Source organism: Medicago sativa, chromosome 4 (genome assembly GCF_051527215.1).
Source record: "Medicago sativa cultivar Bolivia chromosome 4, Bolivia_mono, whole genome shotgun sequence".
NCBI classification, from domain to species: domain Eukaryota; kingdom Viridiplantae; phylum Streptophyta; class Magnoliopsida; order Fabales; family Fabaceae; genus Medicago; species Medicago sativa.
In genome coordinates this window covers 61219853-61237343 of record NC_140752.1, presented here as the reverse complement: position 1 = coordinate 61237343, position 17491 = coordinate 61219853, and the positions used below count along the sequence as shown (strand labels likewise).

Sequence of the window (17491 nt, the reverse complement as noted above, 5' to 3'; positions counted from 1 at the left end):
CATCTCCAAAAGTTGAATACAGGAATGAAGCCTACCACTAAAATTCAAGAAATGTGAAAAATAGTTAGGGATATTTAGTAAAAAAATAAGCAATAAAATAAAAGTTAAAGAGAATTCTATATAAAGGAAGACAATAAAAGTAAAAATTCTAAATAAAAGTAGTACTAATAGTATAGACAGTGTTCCATAGAATGACATATGTACTAAAATGTGATAGTGTATAGATCTTTACACCAACCCGTCAATAACAAAGCTCACAAAAAAAATAACAGTGGATAACAATTAAATCTAATTTTGATATTAGAAAATGAGCAATGCTATATCTCTAGAAAAATAACATCAAGAATTCTTCAAGAATAAAGAATAGCCAATCACAATGCACTATTTGCCACAATTCAAGGAGGTGTGGCTGAAAAATAGGAAGTGAACAAATAAATCATTCAATTAAAATTTGCCAACTATTTCTTGAAAAATTCTTGAAGCTATTTTTCTTGTAGCATTTTCCTTAGAAAATACATTCTCGTATATGAGTGTGTACGGTGCTTCCATGGAATGTCATGTGTACCAAAATGTAATGGCCCATTAAATGCATGGATGACGATGATGATAAGGTGGTGACTGTGTTCATTAGTTAGGTGGGGAAGAGATAATAAATAAGAATAAACTTTTTTCTTCATCAAGCCTCTTTCATCATTTACTTACGTTGGTCTTCTTCATTGTGGTGGATTCGGTGGCTGCAATTTTGTCAAATGCTCTATTCAGCAATTTCGGAGATTATAAAAAGTTATGTTCCCCACTTAGTGATATTGAATGAACATATTAAAAAAACTTTAGGAAAATATTAGTGTCTTGAAACACTAATTATCTTGTGTAATCAAACTTTAGAAGTGTAAAATACGTTATTGTCAATGTAAAATTTTCTTTTTTTAATTCTTTAACTAATGTCTCATGTGTACTAGTTTTGCAAAACTTAAATTTTAATATCACTTTCAAACCAATTCTATCGCACACAAATGAAATAAGTCTTGCATTATGTATACGTTACCTTACATCATTAAATCAATAAATTTTATTATTAGATTAAATGAGATATGATGTGACTTGTTAATCAAATGGTACCATTTTACTTCTGCATGTTAGACAAATTCATACTTTCATTGTAAATTTTGGGCGATTTTTTAATTTATTATCTAAAAATACTAGTATTTTAGAAATCTGTCATATGATTAACCTATTTTTAAAAAATATACCTCAGATATAATTAAAAATATTTGTATACACTGTTTATGTGTTTTTTTTACCTACGTATTATTAACATATTAAGAAATAATATCTATTTTCATCAATGATATAAAATAAAAGTAGTTTGATATAAATACATTTTGCTAAAATAATCTTAGTTAAAATGGATATAAAATACTTTAAACATTAAAACAATTAGGATATACTACTAAGTACTAGAAAACTCCTTAAAGCATTTAGAATGATGGTCCTTCACCTAAATAAACACCCTCATTATAAAATGAATAAATTTGATGTTAATAGATAAAAATTGTTATAGATACACGCTTTCTCTTCACTATCTAGTGAGTCCCAAACTTCCAATATATAAATTGAGTTAATGAGATTGATTGATTATTAAGTATATTATCATTAAAAAAATTATAAAATAGATTATCCTTATCGTACCCACTTTAATACCTCCAATGTTGATGGTCTTATGGCCTTGCTCGATGTTGAATAAGGCAACATAACTTTTACTTTTTTAGAATTGGCAACATAACTATCCTAAAAGAGGATGCTGTATATAGTGCGGAAGCCACCATAGTATGCATTCATACTGAAGAAAAAACACAAATGTTTAGGGTCAAATTAACGAGTGTTATAAGAACATCGTTTAAGAATTTCAGTAAAGAAAATTTTGTCTTAATATAAACATACATTTCAACCAGTATTTTAAGGGCACTCATTAATATTCTCATTTTCAAAATTATATTTGTTAGTTGATGTTAACCGTGAAGCCCCGATACTTTAAAATGAATGACGTATTGTATCCCCTGCGTATCCTGCACCGATACCTGCCCGATACTTCCCGATACGTATCAGAATAGTATCCGAAGATTAAATTTTATTTTTTTAAAAAATAATTATCCGATACTTCCCGATACGTATCAGGAAAGTATCCGATAATTATCCTGCACCTATACCTGCCCCAATAATTCCCAATTAATGTTAACTAAAATAACTTAACTCTTAAGTATAGTGCTTCTTTTTTGGATCGATATAGTATAGCACTAACAATGTTCCTTTTGGGTATAGTATAGCACTTATGGTGCTCTTTTTGGGATATATTGTGTATGTAATTGACTAATCATCACTCTCTTAATCGTCAAAATTATTTATATTTATGTTGATGTGCTACGAGCCTATGACTGATTTCTTTTGTTTGTTAATATATTTGCATATTAAAAAAAAGTTTATAATTATATTGTACATTTAATTATATAATTTTTTTATTAACGTATCCCAGACGTATCGTATCTTGATTTTTAAAATTTTCCCGTATCGGTGCAGTATCGTATCTCGTATCCGAGCTTCACAGTTAACTAGTACTACTATCTTATTTTCTAGGGTCAAGTTAACTTGTGCCCTAAGGGCACATGTTAAACATTAATTTCATTCCATTAATGGTAAGAATTCATTGAAAAAAATTAATATTAAACATTTTGAGCATTAAATTAACACAATTTCCAATACATAATTTCTATTAGTGGAATTCTTAACATGTGCCCTAAGGACACAAGTTAACATTTTCCTATTTTTTAAGGTCTATGTTGAGATTTTTTTAGGGTGTGTTTGGTATAGAAGAGAAGTTGTGAAGAAAGAAAAAGGTGAGAGAGAATATGAGAAGAGAGAAATATGTGAGAAATAGAGTAGATTTGATGTATTGTTTGTTATAAGAGAAAGAAGAGAGAGATAGGAGAGAGAGAAATATGTTTATTTTTGAAAGGTCTAATATTCCCTTGAATTAAAAAATTAAAGAACCTATAATATAAATTATAATTTAATAAATTTAATTGACCTAAATTAGTTTAATTAACTGGTTAAATACAACGAACTTTAGATAGTTAATTTTTTATTTAATAAAGATAGCTAATTTTTTATGTTAAAATGATAAAAAAAAACGAAACAATTGGTATTTTGAATTAAATAATTAAATAAATCATTTCATCAACATGTATCTGCCGTTGATTTCTCGCTAATGCCAAAGACACCCCACCATCTCTTGTGCTTCAATTCTTTCTTCTTTTTATTTATTATTAGTATGTTGCAGCAAGCAAGGACACAATTGGAAAGTGTAGTTTCTCTCCTATTTCTCTGCTGTTTTGGGGAGGGGAAAAAATGTGTGGGCCCCATGCTTCTGGACTCTCTCTCTTCAATTTCTGCGCTCTGCCAAACTGAAGAAAAGCCAATATTCTCTTGTATCTCTCTAGCCCCAATTTCTCTCTTCCCTAATTCATCTATACCAAACACAGTGTTAGTGAATATGGAATCGAAAAGTAGGAGTAATCTCACATATTCAAGTCACGTGACATCATGTTATTGGTCCTTCAACTTGAGTGGCTCTTGCATTATTAACGACATTATGAAAAAGCAAGTGCATCTGTTTTACTTTTACCATCATGACCACCATGTTTGGAGCCATTATCTATTTGCGTAAATCTTTTCATAATTATTATTCTCAATGTTCCAACTTACTTTTAGATAATCATTAAAAAATCAACAATTGATAACAATTTACTTAAAGAATACTAGTTGGATGAATGAAATGACATTTTCCCTTTTCATGAGTTTAATCAAAGGTCTCTGGTTGATTTTTCAAAAAGAACTAAAGCTGTTTTTGGACAAAAATAAAGAACCATAGTTGATATTCAATGAAAACAACAATATTGAAACCTTTATTCAAAAAAAAAAAAAAAAAATTGAAACCTGTTGTGAGAAAGTTTTGTCTTTCATATATATGGTCTAATTTATGCCTAAAAAATCAACAATAATTTTTACATATCAAGGTAATATAGCATCTCTTTTTTTTTTGTTGTTGAGAAATAGGCTTCAATTTTAGAAAAGTAAAAATCAATGCTGTGTCTTTTTCTTTTTTAATGCAAAAATAGTCAATGCTGTGTCATATTTATAAAAGAATAAATAATATATTCTTTTCCAATAAAAAAATTCTCTTAATCCATCAAAAATATATTTTATTAATAGTTTATTTATGTTTCATGTAAATATATTTTTGAAAGGTTTATGTAACTACTTTAAATAATGGTAAAAAAAATTAAATGAAAATGAAAAATTATATGATTAAAATATATTCTTATACATATTAGGATGATTCATTCCTCTTTTTTTTTTGTGCCTAACTTCTTTTTACAATCACGTAGAGAGACCCGTAAGATACTTTACAAACACAACAATATGGAAAGAGGGGGCACTGTTCTACAAATATGGTCGTCGAATTGTGGTTAGTGTATAATTGTGTTCATATTCTATGTTTAATACAACATTACAAACTTTAATTAAAGTGCATTCGGAAAAAGTTAAAGAAATAAAATACAATATAAAAGAAGTGGTCCAAAGTGATTGAATACCCCAATTTTTAGGTGAGTTTCACGAATTTGTCAATATATTGCTTTGCTCGTGTTTAATGGTTGAATTTTAGCATGAGAACACATTTTTTATGCTAAAATTTTATTGAAGTTTATCAACTAACAAATTATGTGTTTGCAAGAAAATTTGCTTCATAATGTCATGAAAATTTTAATATAAAAGAAATTATCTACACCAAACGAGATTGAATATAGCAAAAGAGACTAATCTTCCATACAACATACTCTCTTCAGTCTCAATTATATGCTACTAAAATTTTGCATTTTTAGTCACGTATCTGCCACACAAGCAAAATTTAAAATACTGTAGTTAGTAGCAATTGACTAAATGATTAGCTTAAATTAATTTTGTTAAACTAAATAAACCAAACTAATATAGAACATTTAAAAATGGGTTATGTTAACCGGTGCCCCTGGGACACTGGTTAAGGAAACCAGAAAAAGAAAGTTTTAAATTAAAAATAGTACTTTTTAAAACAACATACTCTCTTCAGTCTCAATTATATGATATGCTACTAAAATTTTGCATTTTTATTTGTGTTGTTTGTCACGTATCTGCCACACAAGCAAAATTTAAAATACTGTAGTCAGTAGCAATTGACTAAATGATTAACTTAAATTAATTTTGTTAAACTAAATAAATCAGAAATTAATAAGTTGACTGCACAACTTCTAATGTCATACTCCCTCCGTCCCTTAATGTAACCCCCCTTTGCTTTTTTCACATTTCTTAAGAAAGGTTGTCAGTGTAATTAATGTGTCTGTTTTGTATATTAATATTACCAAATTGTCCTTTGTTTGTATGTGTAATAAATTTGACTATTCATATTTCAAGACAAATTAGTAGTATTAATTAGGGGTATGTTTAGGAAAAAAGTAATAAATGCATCTAGTAATTTGAAAAGGGGGTTACATTTAGGGACAAAAATAAAATCAAATGGGTGGTTACATTAAGGGACGGAGGGAGTATTAATATATTTACTCCCTTAACCACTGCCCCCAAGACACTGGTTAACATTAGTACCTTTTAAAAATTAAAGGATCGACTTGTACACCTTAAAGTTAAGTCAATCAAAAGTGAACAAAAAAGTACTACATTTAAGCCAAAGTTCAATTAATATGATTAAAGTGAAATCAAGAAAATAAAAACCAGGACCTTGGTGCTAGCTAGCTAGTGCGTACCACTCAAACAAAAAGGCCTAAACACGCTATTAATTTCAATTACGCGGTTCATTAATTGTCTCTCAACATCAAACCATGCATTATTATTGTTGTCGTGAGCTTAACTCAGTTGATAAGGACAATGCATGATATATGTAAGGTCTGGGGTTCAAACCACGGACACCACAAAAAAAATGCATTATTGCGTCTTGTCAACCGATGTCTCATCGTTAAGGAAACTATAATTTTTTTTTTGAGAAAACTATAAATAAATTATTTTTAAAATATAAATTTTAATTTTTAATTAAATAATAATTACATAATTTTTTATAATAAGTTGTTTGTGTTAATTGATTAACTAGTGTAATGGGTACATTTTAACATTCTCCTGTAGTATTATTTTGGGGCAGAGAAAGATGCAAAAATGACAATTATTATGAGACAAATGAAGTACTCCTAACCACTCCTTTTTCTATCCTAATTTGAACATAAAACTGAGAAGATTTGCTGAATCTAAAGGTAAAACCTACTACTCCCTCCGTCCCGCAATACTTAACCTATTTGAAGAAAAAAAATTTGTCCCACAATACTTGACCTTCTCAAATTTTTAAGCTTAATTTGACAAGTTTACCCCTTATAAATACTTTTTGTGGTCTCCATGTAAAAATTTGTAGTGGAACAAAGAAAGTAATTATTATTTAAAAATAATCATTACTTATAAGGGCAATTCAGTAAAAATATCATTCTCTTTCTTTCATCTTTACACTTTTCTTAATCTGTGTGAAATGACCAAGTAGGTCAAGTATTGCGGGACGGAGGGAGTATCATCCCAACCACCTAAATCAGTCCTCAAATATGTTTTTTGTTGAACAATTTTATACATTAAATTCTAATAAAAGATGTATTAGAAATGTGTTTATAATATAAATTCACCCTCTGTCTCAAATTAAATATCTTTTTTACCATTTTTTCTTGTCTCAATTTTGTTTATGGTGGTGATTTCTTGTCTCAAATTATTTTTCTTTCTCTTTTAAGAAAATTATTTGTCCATTTTAAATTACTAATACAACATTTATTATTTTTTTCCATTAACATACAATTATTATTTATTGTATTTTAATCACCAAACTACACCACTAACTATAATTTATAAGAGTACTTTCCTTGCGCCGCTCCCACCCTTTGCTAGGGTTTTAGGGAGTTATGGTGTATAGCGTCCTCTTCATCCGTTTCAATCGTGTTATCCAATCGGTTTATCCTGCCTCCCAATCACCTTCACCATGTCGTCTTCGTAGCTTCATCCTTAATCTGATTTCAACCCCAAATCGCTGTAATTCCCAACTCACCTCCATGAAATCACCTTTCGTCCCAAATCTCGTTCATCCCAAAATAGCTCGCCACCACCATCGCCATCACCACCAAATCGATTTCAGCGTTAGTCGATTCTCCCTTAACGGCTCCGAGACCGCCGATTGGTGTTTCCCCTCTTTGTGCTATGGAAGTTCCTCTACACCACCGTCAGATCGCCCACTACCGCGTCCATCGCCTCTATATCTCGCTGTTATGGATGTTATCACAATCGTTGAAACGTCAACTGAGCGTCCCTCTCGAAAGCCACCATGGTATTCCTATTATTGGGCTATTCCATCATCACTGGGTTTGGTATCTAATAAATTTGTGGCTGTTTTTCTCCTTTTATTGTTATGCTGTTTTGCCTGGTTTTTTTGTTCCTTATTTGAGTTTAAGTTTGTACTTTATATGTTTGCTAAAATGCTTCTGAGGGTCTTGTTTCATAGGTACTGTATTACAAGTAAGAGACTTATGGTGGTTAGCACCGAACTCATTATCCTCACAATCACACAAGTGCCTTCTCAACATGTGGTAGAATTTGTCATTTCAGAGACCATTTATAATCGATATGTGCGAACGCCTGTAATAATCTTTTTCCAAAGTTGGATGAAATTAAAGACCGTGGATCTCAAATTATTAGTGACATTTGGCCATATGTGGAAGATCTTAGCCTGGTTGTTACGATTTGTATTCTGGTTTGTTACTGCCGTAATGTTTTTTGAAAGTACTATATGTATCCTTAAGGGGGGTTTAGCTATCTTGATAACTTGTACTGCTCTCAAACTATGGATGAGGATTGTCCCAATTCATGATCATTTTGATTGTAATTTTGCTATTTTACCAGTTGAATGAATGAAGTTTATTTTACCGTAAAAAAAATATAATTTATAAGAGTATTTTAATAAATAAAATTCATTTTACCATTAAAATTAGTATTACTAATCATTTTTTAACAAATGCACAAAATAAAAAACAAAAAAACTATTCCTCTCAAAACCAAAGGGTTAACAAAAAGGATCGTGCTAGAGAGAGTACATTTAAGACTACCTAACCTTAATACTTTGCGGGTCTTGCTAACAAATACCCTAAAAAAATGAAAAGTAAGTAGTTTTGCATTGCAAATAGTAACATCTTTTAAACTTGTAGAAAGTTAAATTCAACCCTTTTCAACCCATTATTTTCATTTTTTTTTCTCTTAACCAATACGGTAAGGAGAATGCTAAACAGTGTCCCTGGGGCATTTATTAAGCAACCAAAATAAGTAGCTTTTTTTTATAAAAAGTTGTGTAATTATTACATAATCAAAAGTCAAAATTTGTATTTTCAAGACAAATTTCCTATTTATAAATTTCTTAACCATTGCTCTGAGAACACTAGCTAGTAAGACCTATACGGTAATGATACTCTTTAACATATCTCATACTTTTTACTCGAGGACTCTTCTCATTTGCTTTTTTTACTCTTAATTAGGGGTGGGAAGAAAAATTAAAAAGCCGAACTGAATTGCTGAATTGAAAAGAAAAAAAAATTGAACTATTACTAACAGTTCTAAAACTGAAGTGAAACAGTTCAGTTCAAAACTGTTCAGGTCCATTCGAAACAATTCGGTTCAATTCGGTAACTAAAATTCGATTTCGTTTATTTTTTTATTTTTTCAATTGTACCAATAATAACAGTTCGGTTCAGTTCGAAACAGTTCAGTTCGGTTTGAAATAGTTCAATTCAGTTCGAAATGCAAACAGTTCGATTCAATTCAGTAATTTTAAATTTAGCAAACAGTTCAGATTGATTCGGTTCAGTTTTCATCTCAAACCGAACGATGCCCACCCTTACTCTTAATAATACGAGTATTTATTTATTTATTTATTTATTTATAAAAACTTTGTTTCAAAAAAAAAAAACTTAGTGTACACCCTCCGGTCACTAATATAAGCAAAAATCCACTTTCTAGGTTCATTCAATAAATGATGTATATAGCCTATAATAAAGACTACATACATCATTAATCGAATGAATCTAAAAATTAGATTTTTGCTTATATTAGTGACCAGAGGGTGTATGTTACACAGAGGAAAATAGATTCCAACAAAAACAAAAGAAAATCTAAAGAAAGATCACATCCATGCAACCAAACACTTCAGTTGACTCCCCATCAAACAAAGCAATAAATAACTTTCTCATTTTTCAATATACTACTATAACATTATAATAATACAACATTAAATCTCATATAGTATAATACTATAATATTCTTATTATTAAATCAAAATCAAAATCAAAACATTTCTAATTCTCATTTTCTTCCTCTTCATCTTCTTCCTTTCTGCTTCACTTTCTCTTTCTACTTTCTCTCTTCTCTAAACCCTTAACAGAAAACAACCCATGATTCCTCTGAAGCTAATTCACCTACACAGCAACCAAAGCTTCCACCTTTAAACCATTTCAACCCGACCCGAATCCCAAAACGGATCGGATCTGTACCAGGTACAGCACTGGATCATTCACCGTTTAACTCACTTTCTAGAGAGAGAAAGTGAGGAGGAGAGAGAAAATGTACAAGAACCAGCTACAAGAGCTGGCACAAAGAAGCTGTTTCAACCTACCTTCATACACGTGCATAAGAGAAGGTCCTGATCACGCGCCGCGGTTCAAAGCTACCGTTAACTTTAACGGCGAGATCTTTGAAAGTCCTCAGTACTGTTCAACACTTCGTCAAGCGGAACATTCAGCTGCTGAGGTGGCACTTAGTTCTTTGTCTCATCGTGGTCCTTCTCATTCTCTTGCTGCAAAAATCCTTGTGAGTTTTTGTTTCTTCAGTTTTGCTTTTTGTTTTTCTTCTGTCGGTGCTTCTGTTTCACTTTGTTTTTTTGTTTCTGCTGTTGAATTACATAATTGCCCTTGTCCTTTTTTATTTTCTAGAGTCTATCGGCGAAATTCACACACACTAAGTACTGATAAGTAGATAATTGCGGGTTTGAACTTACTTGTAAGCTTTTATCATCTGAGTTGTACTTACAAGACAAATGTACTTGTCCTTTGTTTCATTTCATTTAGGATTTATTTATGCAATACTTATATGAGTGGAAATTGTTATTGTGTAATGTTTTATTCTTTGATGATTTTGATTTATTTTTTGTTTTATTGGTTCAATGAAGGTGATGATGCACTTGATGATGATTGTCATTGATTAGTGTTTTTATTTTGATATGGGGGTAAAATTGACAATTTGTAAGTAGTTCATAGTTTTTGAGTTGTGAGATTAGTGAGGATGTAACTGTAAGGGCATTTTTTGAATTCCCTTGAGTTTGACATGATCGGTAGAACTGTGATTTTGTTGAAGATCCAAAGAGTATGCGATATTGTGACAAACTCGAAGTGAATCAAACATATATGCACTAAGATTTGTTTCTTAAAAGGGGATTGGGCTTTCCACTGATTTGTTGTATATAATTTGCAAAGAAGCTTTTTCTCTTTATGCTGGCTAACCACCTTTTTGTTGTGTCTGTCATATATTTACTCATATAGTCAAGAATGTTATGTAATGTACAAAAAAAAAAAAGTTGAAATATAAAATAGATTCTGGCCTTTTCCTTGTCTTCTAAAGTGGAATTTGTAGGATCCTAAAATGTAGTTCAGGTTCCAATTTTCTCCTGTGTTTTACAGTTACCTATCTTTTTCCATCAGTCATGGTTCTAAATTGCAGTTGTGGTTACATTGCGAATGTTGACATTGCGGCAAAATGTGGTTGCAATTGCAGTTGCAATGCCATTGTGGAGACTGCTAAAACCTTAATATTGTGGACCGAAATTTAGAACTATGCTTTATGCATATTCTATGAGCATTTTCTTCAAAGTATCTCTTGTCAGTGTTTAAATGTTTATCAATTCATATTGCATGGTATGTCTTCATTGTGTCATTGGTAATCTTTCTGTTTGAATACTTATCACTTACAAAATTTCAGGATGAGACGGGAGTGTACAAGAATCTCTTACAAGAAATTGCACAAAGGGTAGGGGCTCCGTTGCCGCAGTACACAACTTTCCGGTCAGGCTTAGGACATCTACCTGTTTTCACCGGTACGGTGGAATTAGCTGGAATTACATTCACTGGTGAACATGCCAAGAATAAGAAACAAGCAGAGAAAAATGCAGCTATGGCAGCTTGGTCGTCTCTAAAGCAATGTAAGTGGTTAGCCAGCTTTTCTGTGAAGATTTTCTTCGTTGAAAGAAATATGAAACTTTTGCATCAATTGTCCTATGAATATAGCATCAAAACCGATCATAAAATGAAATATTGCCCATAACCACAGTTTAATTTGTGGTTGTGATCGTTGATTTGCGGAGAATGTGGGTCAAATATGGTTGATGCAGTCTCAATCGTGGGTGCGTTTTGTTCTTGGAATTTCATAATCTATGATGCTGTGGCAATAATTGCGGTCACAGAACCTGCATACTTGTTTTTGAAACCCTAGCAATACCCAGCCTAGTACGGTTTCCCTTATTCCAGTCATTCATATAAATTCCATTTTTGCTCTCCTTTTTATCTGTGAGTTTTGTGCATAGTGGTTTAATATCAGTGAATCACAGCACTATAGTAGCAATGCAGAATGGGGCAGCTTTTGACTGTTTTAAGAAGTGTTATCAATCATGGATTGCTACAAATGGTGGTTTGTTCAAATTGCACTACACTACAGTCTATAGTGCTGCGATTTGACAACACTTTGCACTAAATGGCATATTGCAGAACCAACCATAGTGATTTGTTTAAATTCTGCCACACTGTAACTTCTACTTGACAATATTGGTTTTGAGTTCTTTGTTGCATCATTTTTTGATTTGGAATATCACAGCTGAGCAGGGACAATGGATCTAGGGATTGGATTCTCTTCATCCATTAAAAAATCACCTGAAGCCTCACCCTCTGTTAGCATACCGTGTTTTTATAGTTGTTTTCCAACTACAACCCTGCAATTCAATCATTTTCATGCCAAACACATTTTTCATGGCTAAACTTGTTAGTCATTTGTTATATGTTACTTCATTCAGAAACTGTTTTCGCTATGTGCTCCGTTACAACAAGTTCCAGCCACTTTTCTAATTCCAGCCATGTCAACTTCTCTGCATCAGTTTTGCTGATTGATTGTTTACTTGATAACAATGCCTTAGATTGATGGTGTTTGTGCGTTATACTAAGACTTCAATTATAAATGATAAATGTCTTTAATTTAAGTAAATTTGTATTTCGAAGAATTCACGTGAACTTAATTTATCTTATATCCTTAATCTTTTGGTAGTGTAGCCATTCTATTAGCAACCGGTGTTAACAACTATAGTTTATATATGCAAATATGATTAAATGTAAAATTGACAGTAATTTTGTTCATTGACAGTGGCGAAAGAAACTGCAAGCTCTTCAACTGAACCGGAGAACAATGACGAACTGGAACAGATCACCATAGCACGAGCCTTACTGAATTACCGTCTGAAGGAAAAGATGGCTATGTCAAATCCAAATGCTATGATTTCATTTCCAATGAAGTTTCAGTTTCAAAATCCAAGGCCAACCAGCCCTCAACCTCGACCAGCAACATCAAAGATTCTTCCTCTAATTTGCCAAAAGACATCACCTCGAAGCAGGCATCCCGCAACGGCGTCAGCCAGCAGTGATCACAGTTCCATTATGTCACCGTTCTCTTCTACACCAGAAAGCCGATGGACCTGTCGCCCTAAATTCCCTGCTGCAGGAGCAGCACCTTATGTTCCCATTCGACATATGCGATCATCTTGCCAGGGAGTTGCACCTCCAGTTACCATAAGGAATGCAATACCTGTATTCTCCCCGCCACCAGCCGCAGTGTCCCCACAAGTTATGCGGCCACTTCCAGTACGAGTTGCTCCCCCGATCAATATTCGGCAAGCAGTTCCAGTATATGCTGCTGCTCCACCGGTTCGAAAAGATGAACCTATTCCCATCAGCAAAAATGATCTGGCACAAGTACTAAATGCTGCTACACCGCTTCGAGTAGATGAACCTGTTCCCATCAGTAAAGTCGATCCAGCACCTGTAGTTTATGCCGCTCCACCAGTTATAATAGATGAACCTGTTACCGTCAGCAAAGTTGGTCCATCACCGGCAGAAAATACTGCCCTACCAATTCCAGTAGACGAACCTGTTCCTATCAGCAAAGATGATCCAGCAGCATCAGCAGTTAAAAAAGATGAAACTGTTCTTGTCAGCAAAGATGACCCAGCACCAACTAGTGGTGCAGATAAAACCGACGCCAAAACTGAGAATATTCCAGCAGAATCTGAAACAGTGCAGAGGTTGGAGCAGCTGAAAATTTGATTGTGAGAATCTAGAGTTTGTTTCTGATCTCTTATAATGAGTAATGTAATAGTTGAAGGTTAGCATGAGCAATGGAATGAATATATATGAAAATTGAAGAGCAGCTTAGCACATAATTTGCTCATATTTTTGATATTACTATTATGTATGTTGGTCATATCATATCTTAGTATACCTGTTCTGCCAGCTTCATTCATTGCTCCTCTCGTGAGATTCTTGCATGGTTCCAGAGAGAACTTCTTTTCCCACCTCAAAGTCTCTTTGAAGTATACTTATTATGGGGATAAACACGTATTTTTTTACGGTATACTTCAAGACACAGATGTGGTTTTGTAGAAACGTCGGGGGTGGGAAAAGAAGTTCTCTTATTTGAAAACTTACCGGCATTGCTAACTAGTGTCCCCGAGACATTGGTTAAGGAATCCATAAATATAAGATTGCTTAACCAATGCTTCTGGGGCACTCTTTTGCATTCTTCTCCATAACTTAATAATTGCTGCGCTGTCGGCTTTGCTAACATTTTTCAGTGTTACACTGGGGTTGCTTTTTGCACCATTGGTTTTTTTGCTCACACACCCCATATGCCGGTTTTAATTTCTTTTATCAATTATCCGAACTTGTTTTACGTTTTGGAGGTTAACTTCTTTAGCAGTATAATTCCAGAATGCGTAGAACTTACCTTTTGGATGATCTAGGTAATTGAATGTTTTTACACCTACCAGATATACCAACTTTGTGAACCCATTTTTATAGAATCTGGTTCCTCTAAAGTGAATAACTTAGTGCAGAGTGGATAATATCAACCGTTGATTAACAAATTAAAAATATATATATTATAGGTACATAATAACAAATCATTACATGGTCACCATAATAACTTTTAATTTTCTCACTTTACATTTTACTCACTTTATAAGATCCATATCCATTTTTATACGTAGAGCAAAGACATGCTTGTTGGCTAATATGGCTAGTTTCTTATACATAATATTTTCACTCAAGACCTTATCTTTCATTCTTTTTTGTCCCGATCATCCATATCAACACTTTTTTACTCATCGTGTCCAGCTCATTATCTAGAACGCTCCATTGGCATAATTACTTAAGATACTATTAAGAGAGAGAAAATGAATGTGGAAATGATATTCTTATTACTTGTGAATGAAGGTACATGGAGTATTTATACATACAAGCTAGAGTATAGTAGTTACAATGGAGGAGAAGTACTATATTGCTAACTAATCATTCTACACTTAATTGCTTGTGAAGCAAGTTATGTTCTTCGTGAGTGTCATTATCCAATAGATACCATAAAAGTGGGTTTGTTTAAGTTTTTTAAAACTAATGTTTTAATTATGTTTACGTACAAGTTCTTTTAAAATTTTATTTTGTTAAAAAAAAATAAATTTGTGGTGATAATATTGAGAAACCAAAATTTCATTTTAAAATAAAAATAAAAATAGCGAGACAAAAAATACATTTAAACATAATTTTTTATAGAATGGAGAAAAAAACATACTCCCTCCGTTTCAAAATGAGTGTCGTTTTAGGTGTTTACACACATATTAAGAAATACAATGATTAAGAGAAAGAAATTGGTTATTTTACCAAATTATCCTTATTAACTATTGGTTAGTTTTAAAAGTAATACTTTGGAAGTAGTGTGCAGAGTATTAATTGGAGGGTACAATTGAAAAGAAAAAGTTATTATTGCATTGGAAACTGAAAACGACACTTATTTTGAAACAATTTTTTTTGGCTAAAGTGACACTCATTTTGAAACGGAGGGAGTAGTTCATAGTTTACGTCTATGCTTTTTCAACAATTTAATGATTTTTTTTTGGTTCTGTTAATGAAAAAAGTATTCAACTTAATTGTTTTTTCAACTGTCGTTTATGATTTCTTAAAAATCAATAAAAAAAATTGTCTTCATAATATGTTGAGTGAAGATCCACTTTGGTCCTTGACAAATTATGTAGGGACTAAATTAGTACTCACCAAAAATCCCTTGCAAAATTAAATCGAGACAATTTAGTTTCTGTCAATATTTTTCTCCGACCAATTTTTTATTCCTATTTTTGACCAGTGATTGGCATATATTTTTGACTTGTGATTGCCATGTATTGTCTTCCCTACTAAAAAAAAAAATTGGGACAAAAAATATAAAATATAAAAATATAAAAATAAAAAGTGAAATTAGTTATTAATTTTTGATTTCTTCATGACAAAAAATATAAAATGCAGTCTGTTAAATTTGAAGAGACCAAAGTGGTAATTTTATCTTTTTGTCAATCATATTCTCTGTTTGAAACAGTCGTGGTCGCTAACACTTGCCGAAAACGAAAGTGTCGAAGAAAACGAGAAACATGAAACTCATATTCTCTGTTTGAAACAGTCGTGGTCGCTAACACTTGCCGAAAACGAAAGTGTCGAAGAAAACGAGAAACATGAAACGAATGCATGAAATCAAAACGGAAGCAAGAATTGATTCATTCATTCTATTTCAGCGTTCAACACGACAATCCATTCTTTTATCGTGAACACGTGAATTTTTTTTTGTTTTATTTTGCTTTTCTTTTTAAATGAGAGACTAGTTTGTCCCTTTATAAAATTCTTTTGCGTCCACGTTGACACTTAATTCACATCGCTAACGCCACATAGTTAAACTAATTGTACACGTCATAGGTTAAATGATAAAATCTGATTCAAAGATTAAATTGTCTCGGTTTTATTTTAATAAAGACCTAAATAGGGCCTTTTTATTTGTTGAGGTCTAAGTTGGCCCCTATAAAATTTGTCGGTGACCAAAATGGGTTTTCGCTCTAATATTTTTTCTTGAATGTAAGTTTTTACTTTTGTTGAATTAATAATTACACTATCTTTTTCATATAAACTTACATGTTTTGGTAGCTTAACCAATGCCTATAGAGCACTAGATATCATTCTAAAAAAAAATGTAATATGCTATTAGAGCCTGGTTTTGGACCACCCACCATTTATATCCACATAACAAACTCAATATTGTTGGGTTAGGAGTGTCTTGAGAAAAAAATCTAATCTCACATAGAATAAAGTTAAGACCTTAACACACAAACACAAAAGAAAACCTTAAATGAGTTTTTAAAAAGCAACACTCATCACCTTACAAATTGATGTTGTAAGAATGAGTTGAACTCAGTATAAAAACATAATACAACTCATATATTTCCCTCAAAAAAAAAACTCATATCTTTGTACAAAAATAAAACAAATTTTTTTTCATTAAATTCTATAATTTTTTTTATTTATACCGTCGAGTCAAAAGAATAATAAATGTATGGTATTCTATAATATTTTATTTTTATTTATACCGTCAAGTCAAAAGAATAATAAATGTATGCTTTATTTGTAAAAATAAATATAAATATAAAAAATGTATAGTTGCTTACTTTCGTTACTTTTTCCTTTTTTTCCTCGTAAAAAACGCATTGGCATCATTAAAAAGGTTCAATCTCTAATCACCTACCCTAAAAAAATCATTGTGACAGATAGTGAGTGAGATCTATTTTTTTTTTTTTTTTGCATACGATGATTCGTATGTATGGTCCAAATCATGTTGCGATAGTGCGCCCTCACTATAAGTTATCATATCGTAGTAACATTAATCACAATGCTTCTTTTATCTCAAATCGCTATCAATTTCTCAAATCACTTACATACATTTTTCTCTTCTTCTCTTTTACATTTGCTCTCATTTCCTTTCTTACTCCACCACTTTAATCGGTATGTAGTTCGATTGTCTTGTAGTCTCCATTGTTTATTTTAAAAGTATTAATTTTTATTTATTACAATGTTCAGATAAGTTGCATAAATAAATATTTAATTATTTCATCCATAGAAATTAACATCTAGTGTTCGGATGATTTTACAAAATTAAAGAGTTCATATTTGTTATCTTGGTAAAATTTTAATATTACTTTTGTTATTTT

General features: G+C 31.7%; 1 protein-coding gene across 1 annotated transcript; it reads left to right on the top strand.

Annotated features, from left to right (window-relative positions):
- Window positions 1–9466: 9466 nt before the first annotated feature.
- On the top strand, window positions 9467–13719 carry LOC146930402 (double-stranded RNA-binding protein 2-like). The gene is made up of 3 exons (XM_085701952.1): window positions 9467–9975; window positions 11140–11359; window positions 12568–13719. The coding sequence occupies exons 1-3, from the start codon at window positions 9730–9732 to the stop codon at window positions 13521–13523; spliced, it is 1422 nt and encodes a 473-aa protein (XP_085558078.1). The 5' UTR covers window positions 9467–9729; the 3' UTR covers window positions 13524–13719.
- The last annotated feature ends 3772 nt before the right edge of the window (window positions 13720–17491 follow it).